This window comes from Micromys minutus, assembly GCF_963924665.1.
Source record: "Micromys minutus genome assembly, chromosome: 17".
NCBI lineage: Eukaryota > Metazoa > Chordata > Mammalia > Rodentia > Muridae > Micromys > Micromys minutus.
The window spans coordinates 13,679,918-13,702,887 of NC_137952.1; the positions used below are offsets into that span (position 1 = coordinate 13,679,918).

The 22,970-nt window shown below is 36.9% G+C and overlaps 1 protein-coding gene across 1 annotated transcript in view; it reads left to right on the forward strand.

Annotated features, from left to right (window-relative positions):
• The window catches only part of CCDC73 (coiled-coil domain containing 73), a gene marked incomplete at its 3' end in the record, with an annotated part of 100,861 nt that overhangs the window by 68,244 nt on the left and 9,647 nt on the right, over window positions 1–22,970 (forward strand). The window contains exons 9-13 of the mRNA XM_080931507.1: window positions 727–855; window positions 1,457–1,516; window positions 3,069–3,173; window positions 11,964–12,074; window positions 14,498–14,632. Of these exons, the coding sequence (XP_080787633.1) occupies window positions 727–855; window positions 1,457–1,516; window positions 3,069–3,173; window positions 11,964–12,074; window positions 14,498–14,632 (540 nt within the window). The remainder of the gene's footprint in view (window positions 1–726; window positions 856–1,456; window positions 1,517–3,068; window positions 3,174–11,963; window positions 12,075–14,497; window positions 14,633–22,970) is intronic.

A 22,970-nucleotide genomic window follows, 5' to 3' on the forward strand; every position in this document is an offset into this window, starting at 1 on the left:
TAAGTTCAAAGTGTCACTTTGCAGAGAGCTGCCATTGAATGTACAGACTCATACTGGGCCAGATGCTGAGAATAAATGATGGCTGAGGGTTCAGCCTTATGTAGGACATTTATACTCCTTTAAGGCTAAGGAAACATTGTGGATGAGGAGGTGAAAGAAGTAAGAGCTACAAGGGAGAAGAGTTACAAAATGTGATCTGCTGGGTATGACTTAGCCATTACAGCCATGATCTTAGCAGTGGTGGTTGTCTGTACTGGGCCTGTGAAAGACTAAGCCTGCTTTTGGATCAGGAAGGTCTTGTGTGATCAGACTCAAGTATTGGCTGCTGGTGGAGTCTGGGAGAGAGACAGTCATTACCTTTATTTGTGTATCCATAAGTGAGGCCACTAGACTCCCATGCAAAGTGCCAAGCCATTGAACACACAGACTGACAAGTTAAAGGAATGTGTCAAAAGACAAGACACACATGAATGTGAAGAAGAGACTTTTGGGGAGGAGGAGGGTGACAGTAGTGAGAGGAGGCTAAGAGATGGTTGTGTGAAATGTCACAAGACTGTGTTCCAAATAAATGTATGAAATCTGCAAAGAATAACTTTAATAATGGATATATATATATATATTCTACTGCTAAATGAACTATAATTTTAAAGGTTTGGAAATTATCATTAAATGGCTTGTTTCATTGAAATATGTATACTGAATTTGCTTGTTGTTTCATATGTTAAGGAACTAAAGAAAGCAGCTTCAGAGTTGATTAAGTCCAAGGTCACATGTCAGCATAAGATGGAGGAAGAAAGTGTAGATCTAATAATTAAAGAACAAAAATATGAAGAGCTCCAAGAAAGACTCAACATGGTATTTGATTAAATTTATTAAAGTTTACAAAATTAAACCTTACTGAAACTATGAGAACTTCAGTATTATTGCACAGAATATTTTTTATTTGTAAGTTAATAGAGTAAAATTAATATATCAGTATTTTTTAAATTATTAGATTTTTGTCATTAGCAAAAACTTAGTACAAAATTTGGTCATAACAATTTTAATCCCATTCAAATGTAGCTTCAGGTAATTTTATAGCATAGTGGTGTCTCTAAGTAGTTTTTTTTAAAGGATTTATTTATTATAGATAAGTACACTGTAGCTGTCTTCAGACACACCAGAAGAGTTTATCAGATCTCATTACAGATGGTTGTGAGCCACCATGTGGTTTCTGGGATTTGAACTCAGGACCTCTGGAAGAGCAGTTCGTGCTCTTAACACTGAGCCATCTCTCCAGCCCTCTTAATTAGTTTTTAAGAGAAGAAATCTTATAGTTTTAACATTTATGTTTGTACTAGCCTACATTGGACTTTTTAGTTTACTGGAGCCAATGTCTCAAGTAAACAAAGGTACTGAATTGAATATAGAGTTTATTGAATTTTACATTATAACTTTAAAATTCTTTAATTTTAAGGAATTAGAATTAAATGCAAAAATTAATGAAGAGATTGCCCACATTCAAGAAGAAAAGCAGGTAAGCCAGTCATCACATATTTTGGAAGTTAGTTAATAAATTAAAAAACAGTATCAGGAAGTAGACATGGAATGATATTTGCCAAGGTGTGGAGTACGCATTCGCTAACCTGTACTGACTGGAAATGTTCATGTATTTCTAGGCAGTTGAATGTAAATGTCTGTTTTTTTTTTATTAAAAAGATTTTATTTATTTCTTTCTTTGAGACAAACTTTCACTATGTAGCCCAGGCTGTCTTGGAACTGGTTATATAGATTATTCTTGACCTGAACTCACAGAATCTCACCTGCCTCTTCCTGCCTCCTGGATTTAAAAATGTGTCCCTTTACATTTATTTGTGTGTGTGTATATGTCTTAGTATGTGCATTTGTATGTATGTGCTCACATGCACGCTCACATATCCCTATATAAAGAGTCCATAACTCTTCAGTCCCTCAGAGTTACAGATACCTGCAAAATGTCTGGCTTGCTAAGTCAATGCTGAAGCCACATCTGACGTTTAGTGAGCACTCTTAATTGCTGGTCATTTTTCCTAGTCATGGCTTCAGCACAGGATGGTTTGTGGTTGACTATATAACCCATGATGACCTCAAATTCTTGGCAATCCTCCTGTCTCATCCTCTCAAATCTCTCAAATGCTGAGATTATAGGCATTATCAGCCACATATTTCCTAGCTAAATTTCTGTTTTTTCAGAAGTAAGTTAATTATTTGTTAGACCAGTAGTAACTTAGCAGATACTATCTGAAAATGTATGTGTGTGCATGTGCACACACACACACATACATGAACACACACATACACATATGTATATGTGTGTATATATATACACACACCATGTATTATTTTAGAACAATTTCTTCTCATTTGAATCTATTCTTGTATTTAAAGAATCGTTTGGGGAAACTACAGTCATTTTAAAAATAGATTTATCTCATGTATATGAATGTTTTGCCTGTACATATCCATGTGCACCATGTTGTGCCTGGTGCCTATGGAAGCCAGACAAGGGCATTGGATCTGCTGGAACTGAGGTTACAGATGGGTGTGAGCGCTCATGTGAGTACTGGGAGCCAAGCCTGAGTCTTCTGCAATAGCAACAAGTGCTCTAAACTTCTGGCCTGTCTCTACAACCCTGCTTCTTCTGCTCTATCTTTTCTTTTCCTTGCTTTACTTCCATTTAATTGGTATCTGTCTGGTCTACAGAGTCATTTTATAATATTATAGTTCATGCCATATTTTGCTAGTGATATATTTCTCGCCTGTGGGTGAGTAAGGCAACAAGTTCATTTCAGTTTTGAATTTTTTACCTTGTTCAGTAATGTCTTAGAATCTGTGGCCCATTTCAAAACTTAATTTACAAGTTAAGGGTCTTTTAGAAATAATACTTGATAGAAATTTGTGTAACAGTAATCATTTTAGATAGTAAAATATAGAAGTGCTATTAGTTTAATATATAGTATGAAAATTAAACTATAATAATAGTAGCTTAAAACAATAAATATATTTGAAGAAAAAATTTAGAAACATGATATATTTTTATGTTTTTGAAGGATATCATCATTTCTTTTCAACATATGCAGCAATTACTTCAGCAAGAAACTCAAGCTAATACTGAAATCAATGCAGAACTGAAGGTGCTAAGAGAAAATAATCAGGTTATGTACACATATTTAATATTTTTCCCATTTTTTATTAGATACACTGTATTTACATTTGAGATGTTATCCCTTTCTCAGGCCTGCTCCCATCCCCCTCCCCTCCATTTGCCTTCAGGAAGGTGCACTCCCTCCTAATCACCCTCTCCACCCCATTACCTTGGCATTCCCCTACATTGGGAAAACACGCCCTCTCTGGAACAAAAGCCTCTTCTCACATTGATGCCAGACACTGGTATCTTCAGCTACATATGCAACTGGATCAATAGGTCTCTCAACGTGTGCAAAAAGGTTGGTGTTTTAGTCCATGGGAGTTTTGGAGGGTTTGGGTTGGTTGATAATGGTGTTCTTCCCATAAGGTTGCAATTCCCCCCCCCTTTTTTTTGAACGACTTTATTTTAAAAAACAAAGATAAATGTACAAATTTTAAGCATTTTTGCATAAAAGTATACGAATACATTTTTGTCAGTGCTTGGCTTTTTTTTTTCCCCCAAAGGTTTGATAGTGTGAATTAAGGTGTTACTAGTTACAATGAGCATAAAGTACATGTAAAACAGGATGTAACCCGTAATTAGTCAAAATTTTCTTGATGTGTAAGGATTGAGCATAATGGTTTTTTCTTTTCTTTTCTTTTCTTTTCTTTTCTTGAACTTCACACAATCTGTGAGTTGTTTCTGGGGTGTTCAGAACTTTCTGGGGTTAGTATCCCATTATCAGTGACTGCATATTATGTTTGTTCTTTTGTGACTGGGTTATCTCACTCAGGATGATCTTCTCTAGATGCATCCATTTTCTTAAGAATTTCGTTAAGTCATTGTTTCTGATAGCTGAGTAGTACTCCATTGTGTAAGTGTACCACAATTTTTGTATCCATTCATCTACTGAAGGACATCTGAGTTCTTTCCAGCTTCTGGCTATTATAAATAGAGCTGCTAAGAACATTGTGGTGCATGTGTCTTTGTTGTATATTGGCGTGTCTCTGGGGTATATGCCCAAAAGTGGATCTTTGGGTAGTACTATGTCCAATTTTCTGAGGAATTGCCAGACTGATTTCCAGAGTGGTTGTACCAGTTTACAACCCCACCAACAGTGCCTTTCTGCTCTTTCAGTCCTTTCTTTAGCACCCTCATTGGGGTCCTTGAGTTCAGTCCGATGGTTAGCTGCAAGCATGCTCAGCTGTATCTATATGACTCTAGCATAGTCCCTGAGGGGGCATCTCTATCTGGTTCCTGCCAGTAAGTACTTATTGGGATCAGCTATAGTGCTTGGATTTGGTGACTGCAAATGTGGTGGATCCCAAGGTGAGGCGGCTTCTGAGTGATCTTTTCTTCGATTCCTGTTCCTTTATTTGATCTTGCATTTCCTCCCATGAGTGTTTTGTTCTCTTTTCTAAGAAGGACTGAGGTATCCCTATTTTGGCCTTTCTTCTTTTTGAGCTTCATGATGTCTGTGAATTGTTTCCTGGGTATTCAGAACTTTCTGGGGCTAGTATCTGCTTATCAGTGAGTGCATACCACGTGTGTGTTTTTTTATGGGCGGGGGGAACTAGGTTACCTCACTTAGGATGATAGTCTCTAGTTCTATTAATTTGCCTATGAATTTCATGAAGTCATCATTTCTAATAGCTGAGTAGTACTCCATTGTGTAAATGTACCACATTTTCTGTATCCATTTCTCTGTTGAAGGACATCTGCATTCTTTCCAGCTTCTGGCTATTATAAATAAGGCTGATATGAACATTGTGGTGCATGTGTCCTTATTGTATGTTGGAGCATCTTTGGGGTATATGCCCAGGAGTGGAATAGCTGGGTTTTCAGGTAGTACTATGTTCAGTTTTCTGAGGAACTGCTAGACTGATCTCCAGAGTGTTTGTAACAGTTTACAACCCCATCAACAGTGGAAGAGTGTTCCTTTTTCTCCACACCCTCACCAGCTTCTGCTGTCACCTGAGTTTTTGATCTTAGCTATTCTAACTGGTGTGAGGTAGAATCTCAGGGTTGTTTTGATTTGCATTTCCCTGATGACTAGGGATGTTGAGCAGTTCTTTAGGTATTTCTTAGCCACTCTATATTCCTCAGTTAAGAATTATTTGTTTAGCTCTGTACCCCATTTTTAATAGGATTATTTGATTCTCTAGAGTCTAACTTCTTGAGTTCTTTGTATATATTGGATATTAGCCCTCTATCAGATGTAGGATTGGTAAAGATCCTTTTCCAATCTGTTGGCTGCTGTTTTGTCTTCTTGACAGTGTCCTTAGCATTACAGAAGCTTTGCAATTTCATGAGGTCCCATTTGTCGATTCTTGATCTTAGAGCATAAACCATTGGTGTTCTGTTCAGGAAAATTTCCCCTGTGCCTATGTGTTCTAAGTTCTTCCCCCACTTTCTCTTCTAATAGTTTCAGTGTACCTGGTTTTATGTGGAGGTCTTTGATCCACTTGCACTTGAGCTTTGTACAAGGAGATAGGAAAGGATCAATTTGCATTCTTCTGCATGCTGACTGCCAGTTGAACCAACACCATTTGTTGAAGAGGCTGTCATTTTTCCATTGGATGTTTTTTGCTTCTTTGTCAAAAATCAAGTGACCATAGGTGTGTGGGTTCATTTCTGGGTCTTCAATTCTATTCCCTTGGTCTACCTGCCTATCTCTAAACCAATACCATGCAATTTTTATCACAATTGCTTTGTAATATGGCTCGAGATCAGGGATGGTAATTCCCCCAGAAGTGTTTTTATTCTTGAGAATAGATTTCACTATTTTAGGTTTTTTGTTATCCCAGATGAATTTGCAAATTGCTCTTTCTAACTCTATGAAGAATTGAGTTGGAATTTTAATGGGTATTGTATTGAATCTGTAGATTACTTTTGGCAAGATGGCCATTTTTACAATGTTGATCCTTCCAATCCATGAGCATGGGAGATCTTTCCATCTTCTGAGATCTTCAATTTCCTTCTTTAGAATCTTGAAGTTTTTGTCATACAGATTCTTCACTTGCTTAGTTAGGGTCACACCAAGGTATTTTATATTGTTTGTGACTATTGTGAAGGGTATCTTCTCCCTAGTTTCTTTCTCAGCATGTTTGTTCTTTGAGTAGAGTAAGGCTACTGATTTGTTTGAGTTAATTTTATATCCAGCCACTTTGCTGAAGTTGTTTATCAGCTGTAAAAGTTCTCTGGTAGATTTTTTGGGGTCACGTAAGTATACTATCATATCACCAGCAAATAGTGATATTTTGACTTCTTGCTTTCCAATGCGTATCCCTTTGACTTTTATTTGTTGTCTAATTGCTCTGGCCAGGACTTCCAGTACTATGTTGAATAGGTAGGGGGAGAGTGGGCAGCCTTGTCTAGTCCCTGATTTTAATGGGATTGCTTCAAGTTTCTCTCCATTTAGTTTGATATTGGCTATTGGTTTGCTGTATATTGCTTTTATTATGTTTAGGTATGAGCCTTGAATTTGTGATCTTTCCAAGACTTTTTAATGCTTATTTTTATGTACATTTCTATCTAATATGCTTCCCCTATTTAGCATTTAAGTATCTTGTTCTATCATTTAATTATAAAAGTTAAGATGTGAAATTCCTTCATTAATATAGTACAAAGTTTGTCACATAGCACATTAAAAAATAAAACATTATTATTTGTCATCACCATTATTTATGAAACAGAATATTAAAATACATGCATTTTAAGAATATAATCTCAGGATAAAGGAGAGATCATTAGAGAAGCCATGTAATGACATTTGGCTGTGGACTAATAAGTTTCATGTGGATCAGTCTTTAGCTGCAGACTGATATCTAAGAACCACTGATATATAGCATAACAAAATATTAGTGCTGAGCTGTTGCTAAGAACTACACTGTTTTGATATGGCAAGTGTTTTCTTGAGGAGCATTCTAATTCCACCTGCAGTAAAAGGGGTCATTGCTCTTGATAACGGCTGGTGGTTTTCAGTGCCCTGCACTTCAGCTATCTTTCGTCTTATATTTTTAGAAGTAAATTTAGAAAGAACATAGATACCCAAATTCTAGTTGTAAGTTTACTTATGTTTCTGTAGTCATAGTATTAAGAGTAATCTTTATATTTTACTCTTGTTGTTATTGTATTATTATTGTATTAACTAGGGCAGTCTACTGGCTTTTGAAGATTAAATGATTTAGCAAATGATTTGTTTGACCTCTGACAATATCCATTTTTTACAGTGTTTTTCAGATTTGTTAATTCAAAATTGTTAGAAATAATAACATATTTCATGTATGCTTATATTATATACAAGTTTATGTTCTTGATAAAATATAAACTCCATGAAGACAGTAACATTGTAACTGAAAGATCATAAGTAAGCACACGAGACTGTGTCAAGCATGCAGGAGGACTTTGTTAAGTGTTATTAAATGAATGAATTGTGTAGCATGAATAAACTACCTGGTTATGGCTTCTAGCAAAAAATGATTGGTTTCTGCCACCTTTTGAAACTGCTGCAAAATGATAATAAATCCACAAGAACAAAATGATGAAAAAACATAAAAGACTGAGCTTCAAAAGTGAACAAGATGGACAATAAGCAGAAACAGGAAATAGAAACCTAATCAAAGCTGTGGAAATGAGATCTGTGATGTAGTTGAGTGGTAGGGTCCTTGCCTAGCATTGTAACTTTTATGTTAGATTGATACATGCTAGAGTCATATTGGATGAGGAAACTTCAGCTAACAACATGCCTCAACTCGATTGGCCTGATAACATCTGTAATGTAAATACAAAGAATGCCCAATTAAAAAAAGACAACTATTCTAATTCCCAGGAGAGTGAGTGGGAGATTCTTTTCTGAGGAAACTAACATTTCCCAAAGGGAAAAATATTAGTTAATGTTTTCTAAAAGAAATAGTTTTGCCAGAACACTTTACAGTGAAGTCTAGTGCTAATACCTCATTCTTTAAAAAATAATTTTTAAATTTTTATTGGATATATTTTATTAACATTTCAAATGCTATCCCCTTTTCTGTTTCCCCCTTCATGAGCCCCCTATCCCACCCCACCTTCCCCTGTTTCTATGGGGATGTTCCCTACCCACCCACCCCCTCCCACCTTCTTGCTCTGGCATTCCCCTACACTGGGGCATCAAGCCTTGGCAAGACCAAGGGCTTCTCCTCCCACTGATGCCCAACAAGACCATTCTCTGTTACGTGTGCAGCTGGAGCCATGAGTCCATCCATGTGTACTCTTTGGATAGTAGTTTAGTCCCTGGGAGCTCTGGTTGATTGGTTTTGTTGCTCTTATGGGTTTGCAAACTCCTTCAGCTCTTTCAATTCTTTCTCTAACTCCTCCATTGGGGACCCTGTTCTCAGTTCAATGGTTGGCTGTGAGCATCCTCCTCTGCATTCCTCATGCTCAGGCAGAGCCTCTCAGGAGACAGCTTTATCAGACTCCTGTTAACATGTACTTCTTGGCCTCTGCAATAGTGTCTGGGTTTGGTGACTGTACATGGGCCGGATCTCCAGGTGAGGCAGTCTCCGGATGGCCTTTGCTTCTGTCTCTGCTTCAAACTTTGTCTCTGTATGTCCTCCTGTGAGTATTTTGTTACCCCTTCTAAGAAGGACTGAAGCATCTGCACTTTGGTCTTCCTTCTTCTTTAGCTTCATGTGGTCTTTGAAGTGTAATACCTCATTCTTAAGTACAAATACATTACTAAGGATTACTGGACACTTGAAGAAAATCTTTCATGTGAAAAGCAGATAAAAATAGCTGTTCAAAAAACAAGTAAAACCAAGACCATTTAAAGGAAATATTCTTATCAATCTACTGGACAAGAATTAGAAATCAATAAACACAGAATTAGAGAAATTACTAAAACCATAAGTACAATGCAAAGGTTGTAAGATAATGTTAAAATAGTTGTTCAAAATATAGAATCAATAGACACATGGGTAGAACTGAGAAGTTGTTCAGGTAGTGAAGAACTTGTCATGCAAGTTTGAGGACCTGAGTAAAATACCAGGCAACCACTAAAAACCCAGCTGAGGTGCTGTGAGCTTTCCAAGTGCTGAGAGGCAGAGACAGGCAGAGACAGGCAGATCCCTGGGGCTCACTGGCTGAAAAGCCAGTTTACTTGGTTGACGCTCCTTTTTAATGAGAGATGTTGTTTCAAAAAACAAACAAACAAAAACTTCCTGAGGAATGATACAGTGAGTTGACCTTTGGTCTCCCTGTCTACACACACACGTACACACACACACACACACACACACACACACACACACACACACACACACACACACACACGTACACAAGGGAAGAAGGTGGAAATGAGAGAGAAAGAATTAGATAGAGATTCAGGCTGGAGAGATGGCTCAGTGGTTAAGAGCACTGACTGTTCTTCCAGAGGTCCTGAGTTCAATCTCAGCAGCACCATGGTGGCTCACAATCATGTTGTAATGGAAGGGTGGAAGGGCTCCAAAAATCTGCAACAGAATTCCTAAAGGAAGCCATCTTTTTTAGAAAGGTATGAACCAGAAGGAATTGATAAAACACCTAACACACACTGTTTTAAGAACATGATGCTGTTGGTTGTTTATTGTTAGTGTTATTGTTAATGAGTGTGGTAATTCAGTCACAAAAGAACACTCATGGTATGTACTCATAGTATGTAAGCAGATACTAGCCCAAAAAGTTCTGAATACCAAGAAACAATTCACAGACCTTATGAAGCTCAAAAAGAAGGAAGACCAGAATGTGGATGCCTCAGTCCTTCTTAGAAGGGAGAACAACACACCCAGGGGAAGAAATACAGGGCCAAATAGAGGAGCAGGAATTGCGGAAAAAATCCGGAGACTGCCTCACCTGGAGATCCACTCCATATGCAGCCACCAAACCCAGGCACTGCTTATGATGCCAAGAAGTGCTTACTGGCAGGAGCCTGATATGGATGCCTCCTCAAAGTCACACAGATACAGAGGAGGATGCTTGCAGCTAACTATCAAACTGAACATGGGGACCCCAATGATGGAGCTGGAGAAAGGACTGAGGAGCTGAAAGGGTTTGTAGCCCCATGGGAAGAACAACATCATCAACCAACCAAACCCACATGGAGAGACCCATGGCTCCAGGTGCATATGCAGCAGAAGATAGCACTGGCTGGTATCAATGGGAAAAGAGGCCTTTGGTCCAGTGAAGGCTCGTTTTCCAAATGTAGGGGAATTCCAGGGAGCTGAGGTGGGAGACTGAGCACCTTCATGGAAGGAATGGAGGGGGAGGGGGATGGGAGTGGGAGGAAAGGGGGATAACATTTGAAATGTAAATACAGATAATATACAATTAAAAAAGAACATGATGCTGTTGGTCATTTATCATTAGTGTGACTGTGGTAGGTTCTCTCATCTAAACATTAATCTACTTTCTAAAATAGAGTATACTGCCCATATAAATAGATACTGTAAAAGATATTAAAATGTTAACACACTGTATCTATTGATTTTAGACCACATTTAGAAACTTCCTTGTTATTATATGTAACCATGGATTAAGGAAATGTGTATTATGTGAAAGTATTCACATTATCCTGAAATAGGGCAATCAAAATGGGTAGATATTTAGATATTTCAAGATGCATAACTCCTATGGAGACAGAGAAGAATGTTCTTATCATAAGTTAGAAAATGCTTTGTAAGATATGTTGCCCGAATTTCACAGATATATTTACACATTGATATTCTAGAGGTGTCTACAGCCTTACCACCCTGAACACACCCTATCTCTATTGATGTTCTAGATGTAATTGAAAACTCTTTAGAAAGAATATTCTTAAGACTTTTAAATGAGATGAATTTATATTAATATTATAATACATTATAGTAATCGTATGGGAAATAAAGAAGAAATAGTTTGCCTTTTTAAAAAAGCAAATTAGAGAACAGTTAAGTATGTGTGGTAAGGTTCTCAGATGTATGTGGAAGATGTTTTGTGTGCTTTTCTTTAGTGAGCAATCTGATTACAGGTCATGTAAGGTGTCAGCTCTGGGGAGAAGGCAGAGAGGTCACTTCCCCCCATTCCCTTTTAGATTGCTTTGTGTGGCTGAGAATTTTTACCAAGTGTACCTGGCTTTACAAATGGATTTAATGACAAACAAATGAATTAAATTAAAATTCTAAATGTAATAGGTATATAGATGTCTTTTTCAGTTTGAAATACAAGTTGGTGATAGTGATTCACAGTTACAAAATACTAGTCTTAGAAAATACTTGGCAATATTTTTTGTTCTTAAAAAGTTTTTTTATTTGAAAAAATGGGATAGAATGATTCTATAACATTAATTTAATGAAGTAACTAAATGATGTGTAAAATAGGTTACGCCAGAAAGTATTAATTTGAAATTAGAATTGTTTTTTAAGGTTTTCTAGCCAGTTAACTTGTAAAATAAACAGATAAAAACGCCCTGTGGCAGTTAAGAGTCTTTAGGAAGTTAGGCGAGCTTGTGCTACACTTGATGCCTTTCAGTGCTGTACTTTATATTACTTTTTCAGTGCATTAAAACTTATGCCGTGAAACTGAATAATGGCAATGTTTTTATGCCCTTTTATAGCCGTTTCTTCATCACAGCCTCCCCCTATTTCTTGTTAGCTAAACTCTAAGCACCTTTCTGTTAATTTATGAAAATTATTGTTGAGGTAGCACATTATCACTGATCTGTGTGGCACTTTCAGCACGTTCCACGGAAAGCTCTGAGCAACATAAAACACATCAAAATTCATTAATGTGGTATTGATTATTTTTTGGATAATTAATTTTATTGCAGACCCTTGAAAGAGATAATGAGCTGCAAAGGGAGAAGGTAAAAGAAAATGAAGAAAAGTTCCTTGATCTTGAGAAGGAGCATGAGAAAGCACTAGGAACTTGGAGGAAACAAGTAGGTTTATTAAATTATAAAATAGTTAAGTATTTAAAAATTTATAGACATTTAATATAACTATTGAATGCTGAGAAAATACTGCAAAATTGATAAATCAGAAACATTTTTTTCTTACAATCATATTTCCCCCAAAATATGATTATATTATGAGTATATTTTTAAAAATATGAGTATATTTTTTAAAACTAAATTTAATAAAATTTCCTCTGATTTTTTTTATGCAGGGAAGACTATAAGTGTATGCATTTTAGATAAACATATAAAGCAAACGTGACAATATAGAATAGCTATTAATATGTGACAAGGAAATTAATTTGCATTTTAATAAAATTTTTCAGTGTGTCTTAGAGAATTAGAATCATATGTAAGCCATGGTAGGTGAGCAAAGCCTCAGGAGTTTTGTTGAGATGTGTCAGAACCATGTCAGAACATGGATGCAGGACATGATTTCTGTTGTGCTAATTATGAGATTATATACTGTAAACAACTACTTCCTTTAAGTCACAGTTACTTCTTTTACTCTAAATGTTAATTTTAATAAAATGTGTAAAACGGTAGTAGAAAATGATGTAAATTCAAGTTGCAATGCAAAATTTCACTTCAAAGAGTGACAGATCACAAAATTGCCTTTTCTTAGTATCAATTTTCAGTTTCTTAGAAAGGAATTAAGATGATGTGTCTCAAACTATGACATGTAGAGAGCATGGCTTTAATCACTCTTTTTTTTTAAAAAAATAGATTTATTTATTTATTATATATAATTACACTATCACTGTCTTCAGACACACCAGAAGAGGGCATCAGATCTCATTACAGATGGTTGTGAGCCACCATGTGGTTCCTGGGATTTGAACTCAGTACCTCCAGAAGAGCAGTCAGTGCTCTTAACCACTGAGCCATCTCTCCAGCCCTTTAATCACTTTTTAATAAAAGAATTAACACACTAGAAAGTCTCTATGGGTTTATGAAACTATATTTTAAGAAATATATATTCTAATTTAGACTACCACTGTACTAATATTATTTTCTTTATTGTACTAATATATATTTGAATAAAAGTTTTTAAACATTTTCTGTAGATGATTTTATTTTATTTCTGATGTAGAAAACTCAATTTATTTGTAGCTATTAAGTTTTTCTAATTTATTTTTTTAAGAGCTCAACTTGATCATTGATGATGGTTTTGATATGCACTACTCAAATCTAAAGAAAAATATTCCATATTTATATCACAGTACTAAAAATTGGTTAATAATATCCCCTAGAAAAATAGATCATCAAACAAGTACAGTGAGCTCAGTTGCTCTGCCCCACTACCTTCTCATGTAGTGTTCAAGAGGCTGGGGGAGGGGTGCTCTGAGGGTTAGAGCTGGAAAGTACAAAGTAGCTGCAAACTAAACAGAACAAGCCTGGTGCAAAAGGATCAGTTAATGGAAACAAACTAACGTTCACTTTCTCTTCTGAGAATACAACAATGGCCAACTTGCAAGGGGGGAAGGATTAAGAATAGAGAAAATTTAGATAGAGCGATGACACATCCCTTAAGAGTCCTCTTGCAGGGGACCAGGTGTAGTTTCCAGCACCCAGCAACCACCCATTACTCCAGGAATTCTGATGCCCAGTTCTTGCCTTCATGAGCACACACACATGTGCACAAATGCACGCAGAGACACACATAAACACCTAAATAACACATTTTTTCTTAGAAAAAAGAGAAGCAGTTTTGTTGGTGAGGTTGTAATTTACAAGTTTAAATAAAATGGTTTTATTATAGGATTTTTAGATTCTGCAATCATAAACTATAATAGTTTTGTAGTCCCAAACAGGATATGGTTGAGTAAGAAAAAGCCACTTTGGTTTTGTAAGGATTTTCTTTCTTCAATGGATATCAGCTCTATATATAGTCTGTGTGTCTGTTTGTTGTTACATGTTAGCTTTCTATGGAAAAAAATTCCCAAAGAAAGCAATTGTGAGTTGCACAGGCAGTGGACACCCAGTTCCCAGATGTGAATGTGAGCTGCCAGCATCTGCTGTAGCTGATCATTCCACACCTCCAGCTCAGAGGATGGCACATAAGTGTACGATGATGGAGATTTAAATGGCACCTAGGACTTTCTGACTAGGAGTAAATCTTATTTATAAGGAGGTATTTAGCAGCACAGACCCTAGGTTTATTTTTTATTGCTATCTTGACCATTTTTCAATCTGCACTGAGTTGGGCAAGTTACTTAATCTTTTTAAACCTCACATTTTTCAAAAAATATAATTATACAATCATGTTTGTTAAATACTTGTCACTGTTTACAATGTTATTCCTTAATAAGAATAGTTAATTTTATTGTTATTTTTATTTTTTTTATAAAACAAGGTTTTCAGGTAAAATTTATATACTTGCTCATTTTGGATTAATTTTATTCTAGGTTGAAGAACTTAGTAGAGAAATGAATGGGATTAAAAATGAGTTGTCATCACTTAAGGAAACTCATGTTAAGTTGCAAGAACATTACAACAAATTATGTGAACAGAGAAAAAATGAGGAATGTAATAAATATCAGGTAAAATTTAAATATGTTTGGGGGTGTTAACTGTTAAATTAGGACCATTGCTAGTTATTTTTTTATATATAAATTGTTCAGATTTTAACAAGTTAGTACAGCCATATTGTCTGCTATACATTTTTATTTGGTATTTCTATGGAGATTTACATAAGGCTCAAGAGTCTCTTGAACATGGATTTTTATTGGATATTTTATTTATTTACATTTGAAATGTATATGCCCAAGAATGGTATAGCTGAGTCCTCAGGTATATGTCCAAATTTTCTGAGGAAATGCCAGTCTAATTTTCAGAGTAGTTGTACCAGCTTGCAATCCCACCAACAGTGGAGCAGTGTTCCTCTTTCTCCACATCCCCACCAGAATCTGCTGTCACCTGGGTTTTTGTCTTAGACATTCTGAGTGGTATGAGGTGGAATCTCGGGGTTATTCTGATATGCACTCCCCTGATGACTAAGGATGTTGAGCATTTCTTTAGGTGCTTCTCAGCCATTCTGTATTCCTCAATTGAGAATTCTCTCTGTACCCTATTTTTTAATAGGATTATTTGGTTCTCTGGAGTCTAATTTCTTGAGTTCTTTGTATATATTGGATATTACCTGTCTATCAGATGTAGTATTGGTAAAGATCTTTCCCCAGTCTGTTGGTTGCTGTTCTGTCCTCTTGACAGTGTCTTTTGCCTTACAAAACCTTTGAATTTTTATGAGGTTCCATTTGTTGATTGTTGATCTTAGAGCATAAGCCATTGGTGTTCTGTTCAGGAAATTTCCTCCTGTATCCAAGTGTTCCAGGATCTTCCCCACTTTCTCTTATATTAGTTTGAGTGTATCTGGTTTTATGTGGAGGTCCTTAATTCACTTGGACTTGAGCTTTGTACACAGAGATAAGAATGGGTCGATTTCCATTCTTCTACATGCAAACCTTCAGTTGAACTAGCACCATTTGTTGAAAATGCTGTCTTTTTTTCACTGATGGTTTTAGCTTTTTTGTCAAAGATCAAGTGACCACAGGTATGTGGGTTCATTTCTGAATCTTCAATTCTATTCCATTGATCTACCTTCCTTTCTTTACCAATACCATGCTGTTTTTATCACTATTTCTCTGTACTACAGCTTGAGGTCAGGGATGGTAATTCCCCCAGAAGTTCTGTTATTGTTGAGAATAGTTATTGCTATCCTGTTTTTGTTGTTTTTAAGGCAAACACTTTGCAGTCCGGGTCCTTTATTACTTTTGTACGTTAGGCCATGAGTTCATAGGGAATGGGCTCCAGCAGCTCTCTCTCTCTCCGTTAGTACCTCAAATTATGCTTCTCTGGGTGGCGTAGGCTGGCACTTCAACTGAACACAAGTGCCCTTCTCTTTGGCTTCCTTTTTCTTCTCCTTCACCTGCTTCAGGAAACTGTCTCTGCTCTTCGAGTGCCTCATGTAGTCAATCCACACATTGATCCTCTTAGCCAAAATCTTGCCCTTAACTTCCTTATTATTATGATGCCTACGGCAATGCTGGGTGACACTGTAGACTCTTCTGGTTTTGCCATGGTAACACTTCCGGGACATTCCTTTTTGAACAGTGCTCATTCCCTTGATATCTACAGTATCACCCTTCCTGTAGATTTACATGTGTGTGGCCAAAGGAACAACAAGAAGTTTCTAAAAGGACTAGAGAACATATACCCATTGTATTTCCTCTTTACCTTTGTGTTCATCATTTTGGCATGTTAACTGGAAGATGGCTGCCTATCCTGGGTTTTATGTAATTCCAAGTGAATTTGCAAATTGATCTTTATAACTCTATGAAGAATTGAGTTGAGATTTTGATTGTTTTGTATTATTTCTGTAGATTGCTTTTGGCAAGATGGCCATTTTTACTATATTAATCCTCCCAATCCATGAGCATGAGAGATCTTTCCATCTTCTGAGATCTTCTTTGATTTCTTTCTTCAGAGACTTGGAATCATTGTCATACAGATCTTTCATTTGCTTGATTAGAGTCACATCAAGGTATTTTATATTGCTTGTGACTATTGTGAAGGGTGTTGCTTCCCCAATTTCTTTCTCAGCCTGTTTATCCTTTGAGTAGAGAAAGGTTACTAATTTGTTTGAGCTAATTTTATATCCAGCTACTTTGCTGAAGTTGTTTATCACATTTAGGAGTTCTTAGGTGGAGTTTTTGGGATCACTTTAGTATACTATCATACCATCTGCAAATAGTGATATTTTGACTTCTTCCTTTCCAGTTTGTATCCCATCCCTTTGACCTCCTTTTGTTGTCTAATTGCTCTGTCTAGGACTTTACGTACTATATTGAATAGGTAGGAAGGGAGAGAGTGGGAAGTCTACTCTCTGCTTTTACCCTCTTCTCAGCACCTCATGGTACCTTCTCCACAATTGACCATATAATCGGTTACAAAACAGGACTCAACAGATACAAGATGATAGAAATAATCCCATGTGTCCTATCCAGTCACCACGGACTATCGTTAGTCTTCAATAACAACAAAAACAACAGAAAGCCCACAAACACATGGAAGCTGAACCAGACTCTACTCAATGATAACTTTGTCGATGAAGAAATAAAGGAAGAATTTACTGAAAAGGAAGGCACAATATACCCAAACTTATGGGATACAATGAAAGCAGTGCTAAGAGAAATACTCATAGCTCTGAGTGCCTGCAAAAAGAAACTGGAGAGAGCATACTCTAGCAACTTGACAACACACCTGAAAGCTGTAGAAAAAAAAGAAGCAGATACACCCAAGAGGAATAGATGGCAGAAAATAATCAAACTCAGGGCTGAAATCAACTAAGTAGAAACAAAAAGAACTATACAAAGAATCAACAAAACCAGGAGTTGGTTCTTTGAGAAAAGCAACAAGATAGGTAAACCCTTAGCCAGACTAACCAGAGGGAACAGAGACAGAATCCAAATTAACAAAATCACAAATGAAAAGTGAGACATAACAGAAACTGAGGAAATTCAAAAAATCATCAGATCCTACTACAAAAGCCTATACTCAACAAAACTGAAAAATCTAGATGAAATGAACAATTTTCTAGACAGATAACAGGTACCAAAGTTAAATCAGGATCAGATAAAACATTTAAATAGTCCCATAACCCCCCACCCAAATAGAAGCAGTCATTAAGAGACTCCCAGCTCCTCCCCTGCCAAAACAAAGCCCAGGACCAGATGGGTTCAGTGCAGAATTCTAATAGACCTCCAAAGAAGACCTAATACCAATACTCTTCAAACTGTTTCACAAAATAGAAACCGAAGGAACACTACTCAATTCATTCTTTGAAGCCACAATTATGTTTATACCTAAACCATACTAAAACCCAACAAAGAAAAAAAAATTTAGACCAATTTCACATATGAATATCAATGCAAAAATAATAAAATTGTCACAAACTAAATCCAAGAACACATCAAAATGATCATCTATCATGATCAAGTGGGCTTTATCCCACGGATGCAGGGATGGTTGAACATACACAGTATGGATTCTTAATTGCCCAGAACCACATTTGTTGAAAACCCTTTTTTGTCCTTTACGGTGGGGCACACCTTTAGTCCCAGCACTCAGGAGGCAGAGGCAGGCAGATTTCTGTGAGCTTGAGGCCAGCCTGGTCTACAAAGCAAGTTTCTGGACAGCCAGGACTATGAGTAGAGAGTTTCTATCTCAGAAAAGAAAAAGAAAACTCTTTTTTCTTCCACTGTAGCTTGAGACATTCTTCAGTATATGGGTCTATTTCTGGACTCTGTTGTATTGGTCCTGAAATCATCCGACATAGAAACTGATTCCAGTAACACAGTGTTCACATCAGTGCAGCTTGTAAACATCTTAACAGTTCCCTTGTTTTAGTTTCAGTTCCTTTTTGCTATTGTAGATTTCTTACATTTGCATTTTGCTTTTAGAATCTATCAATTTCTGAAGTGTTCCACTGTTTCCATTGAGATTGTGTTCGTTTTTGCCAATTTGACTGAGAGTTTCTTCCCAAGTCTGCTGTCATGGGATATGCCCCTGATTTCTTTCTTTCTTTTTTAAAATAATTTTATTGAATATTCTCTGTATTTACATTTCTAATGTTATCCCCTTCCCCTCCCCTTGCTTCCATGAAGATCCTCCCTCTCCCAACCTCCCACTCTCACCTCAGCACCTTGGCATTCCCCTACACTGGGAAAATGAGCCTTCATTGGACCAAAGGCCTCTTCACCCATTGATGTCAGACCATGCTGTCCTCTACTACATATGCAGTGGGAGCCATGGGTCTCTCCATGTGTGCTCAATGGTTGGTGTTTTAGTCCCTGGGAGCTTCAGCCACCAAACCGTCACTATTGCTGATGCCAAGAAGTGCTTATTGGCAGGAGCCTGATATGGACGCCTCCTCAGAGGCTCTGCCAGAGCCATACTGATACAGATGAGGATGCTTGCAGCTAACCATCGGACTGAGCACCGGGACCCCAAGGGAGGAGCTAGAGAAAGGACTAAAGAAGCTGAAGGGTTTTGCAACCCTATGCAAACCAAACCCTGATTTGTTTCTTAGGGAGTTCATTGGTACGTAGACAAGCTGTTGGTTTTGCTCTGTTGATTTCGCCCTATTTTTCTGGAGTTGCTTATGAGATGTGAAAGTATTTAAATTTCACTGTGTGTTTTGATTTGCTTGGGTTTTCTTGGTTTATTTTTAATAAGTCATATCTGTCTAGAAATATTCCACAATTTTTAAATGTATTAGATTATAAACTTTTAAGATAGCCCCTAATGATGATCTGGACTTCAGGGATTTCTGTTATGTTCCTTTTCATTCTTGATAGTGGAAATTCAACTCTTTTCTTTTTTTCTTGATATGCTTGGTTAGAATATTTTCCATTTTTTCAGCCTTCTCAGAGAACTCTGCTTCTTTGATTTCCTGTGTCCTTTCCCCTCTGCTTGCTGTTTTGATGTTGCTTTCTTATTTTCTGTATACCAGTTACTTGGATTTATATCCTCTTTCTAGCTGCTGATTATTGCAACTTAAAGTTTTAACTGTTTATTTATCTTGTTTTCTAATTACAAGCATTTAAAGTTACAAGTTCAAGTTATGAAGCCTCTCGGTACTTTTAACTGTATAATGTTCACTCTTACTCAGTGCTGTGGATTTAATCTCGGACTTTGCACATGCTTGAAAAACATTCTAGCACTGAGCTACATTCCCAACTTTGTAATTCTATTTAAAATAATAATAACAACAATAATAAATAATACAGATTTCCAAGTGTAATCGAGACTGGTCTTGAACTTGTAATCCTGCTTCCATTTCCTGAATGCTAGGATTACAGTGTGTGCCATCATGCCTAGCAGTTCAAAGTGTCTTAAGATTTTTATTGTGGAATATTTTTTTGACCCATGGGTAGTAATGTGACATTTTGAAAATATGTCATTTAATCTCCAAGTATTTGAGAATTTTCAAATTAAATTTGGTTGTGGCAAGATAACATTTTATAACAGACCTTCCATGCCTTTAAGTATACTAAGACTTGTTTAGTGATGAGGCTTATTTTCGATCTTGGTTAATACTTCACATACCCTTAAAATACAGTGTATTCTGTTGCTGCTTTGGTGAAGGTGACAGGTGTGCACAGGTGAGGCTGGCTGCTTTGGTGAAGGTGACAGGTGTGCACAGGTGAGGCTGGCCTCCAGTGCTACTCAAGTCTCACCCTAGTGGTTTGTGTTCTTGTCTCACCTGGAGTTTCAGCTGTGAATTTCTTTCTCTTTTCAGTTCTGTTAGGTATTGCCTCATGTATTTTGAACTCAGTAAGCATTTGACTATGATCATTGTAATACACAACTTCTTGATTAATTGTCCTTTCTATTATTATAAAGTGTTCATCTTTATTCTGGTAAAATTTGTTGTTCTAGGTCTAGTTTATTTCATAAGGAATACAGCAACTGTGATTTTTATTAGTAATGTTTAAATTTTTTATTTAAAAATGTTTTATATAATATATTTTGGTCATGAATTTTTCCCTCCAGCTCCTCCCTATCTCCCTATGTACCCAACTGCGTGTTTTTTTTCCTCTATCTCAAAAAAAAAAAAAAAGAAAAACAATAACAAAAAAGAAAAGCAAAAGAAACTTTAAAAAGAAATTAACAAAAGATACCAAAACAAAAGTGGTTAGTGCTTACATTATAACTTTAATTCATTGCTTTAATGGAAATATTCATTTTCTGTCTTTCTTTTACTCCCCCTGCCCCCTGTGTTTTTGTTCTTGTTGCTTTTTAGACAGGGTCCTATGTAGCCCAAGCTGCCTTGAACTCACTGTGTAGCCAAGAATGAATTTGAATTTATGATCTTTCAGCCTCTGTCTCCCCGAGTATTAGCATTCCCAATATGCACCTCCATGTTAGAGCCCCAGTTTCCTTTTGTTGTAAGTAATAGCAGGGGAATGCCTTTTACTTATTTACCCCAAGAGGACTATTACTTTTATTTTGTTATTATGGTAATGCATATAGCACAAAGTTTGCTACTTTAACATTTTATATTTGCAGCTTAAAAGTGTTAAATACATTCACAATAAATATTGTTCTGTACCAAAAAATCATATGTACAAGAACAGGCATTGGCCTGGATTTGGCCCTCATGCCATGGCTTGGTGCCCTCCCTGCCCTGGAGTTTATCATAATACACTTTCAGATAACAACACTTCAGAGCTTTTGGTAGGAATGAGTCCCTATAGTCGTGTTGTCGTTTTTCTCCTTCATGTTCCTTCTGTTATTGTTATTACACATTTTACTTCTATCCAACTTATAGAGCCAGACCAAAATCTATCAAAAGAGAAAATTATAGGCTAATCTTTGAGGAACATACATAGACATAAAATTTCTCAATAAAATACTTGCAAACCAAATTCAAGAACATGTGAAAAAGATTGTATATCATGATCAAATTGGTTTCACCTAAGAGATTCAGGGATGGCTCAACTTATATAAATCTGTAAACATAATCTAGCACATAAACAGACCGAAAGACAGGAACTACATGACATCACCTGGAGAAAGGCCTTTGACATGATACAGGCTCTAAATCCATCTCTAAGTCTTCTCTTTTTATGTTGAGGCAAGTTTGCTGAAAGAACAAAGAACAAATTCTTTTTTTCTTACTCCTATTCATTCTCCAGCAGAAGGCAGTCTGGCTTTGTCACCCCAGCCCACCCAGTGACCAGTACACCACAGCCAGCAGACACTGTATCCAACGAACACTTTTCAGTCTCTTTAAGTGCTTATAATTTTTGTCCCCTTCAGTTACCTACCTCTTTTTTTTCTACTGTATTTTACTGTTTTATTCTTTCCCCTTCACCTCCTAGGCTGCCTCTTAAACTGGTAAAAATAGTTCCTGTCCTTAGTAACTGAGGAAAGATGCTGTAAAGTTTTGTATATATGATTTCATCTTTACAGCGTCTTCATGCCATAGATGAGAAAGCAGACACAGCTGAGTGTGAGTTGGGTTTAGTTAAGTGGCTTAGAACGAGAAGAGAAAGATGTCACTTCTGACTACAAAGTCTGCATTCATCTCCCTCCCAAGCCTTTCTGTCTTTTCCTGCTCCCTCTGTGCTCTCCTCATACCCTCTGTGCTCCTCCTCATCCTCTTCTGTGCTCCTCCTCATCCTCTTCTGTGCTCCTCCTCATCCTCTTCTGTGCTCCTCCTCATCATCTTCTGTGCTCCTCCTCATCCTCTTCTGTGCTCCTTCTCATACCCTCTGTGCTCTCCTCATCCTCTTCTGTGCTTCTCCTCATCCTCTTCTGTGCTCCTCCTCATCCTCTTCTGTGCTCCTCCTCATCCTCTTCTGTGCTCCTCCTCATACGTCACAGCAGGACCATGGGGATTCTGTATTGGTTTATAATGCTGCACATTTCCTACATTCTACTGAAGTTATCTTATTTTGTTTCTAATATGCATACTAAACCAAGTCTTCTGAGGGCAGGGAATGTGTTTTGTTCATTATTATATCCCAAAGCCTAGTGCGGTGCATCACAAGTCATATTTTATATGAGAAAAAAGGAAATGTTTTTGAGACTGGTTCCACCCTGTAGCACACTAAAGTTTAGGCTGGCTCCAAACTCCTGATGATCCTCTTACTTCAGCCTCCTGGGTGCTAGAAGTCTAGGTGTGTAGAACTACTCCAGGTTTGTTTGCTGTCTTGTAGTATATAACATGCTACTGAAGCAGCCTGTGTGCAGTGATAACGGGAGAGACAGGATTGTCAGCAGATAGAGCTCTCCAGTTTGTTTAAACATGAGGCTGTACACAAGCAACTCATGAAACGCTGAATAGCTGAACTATAGTCAACCTCATCAGCA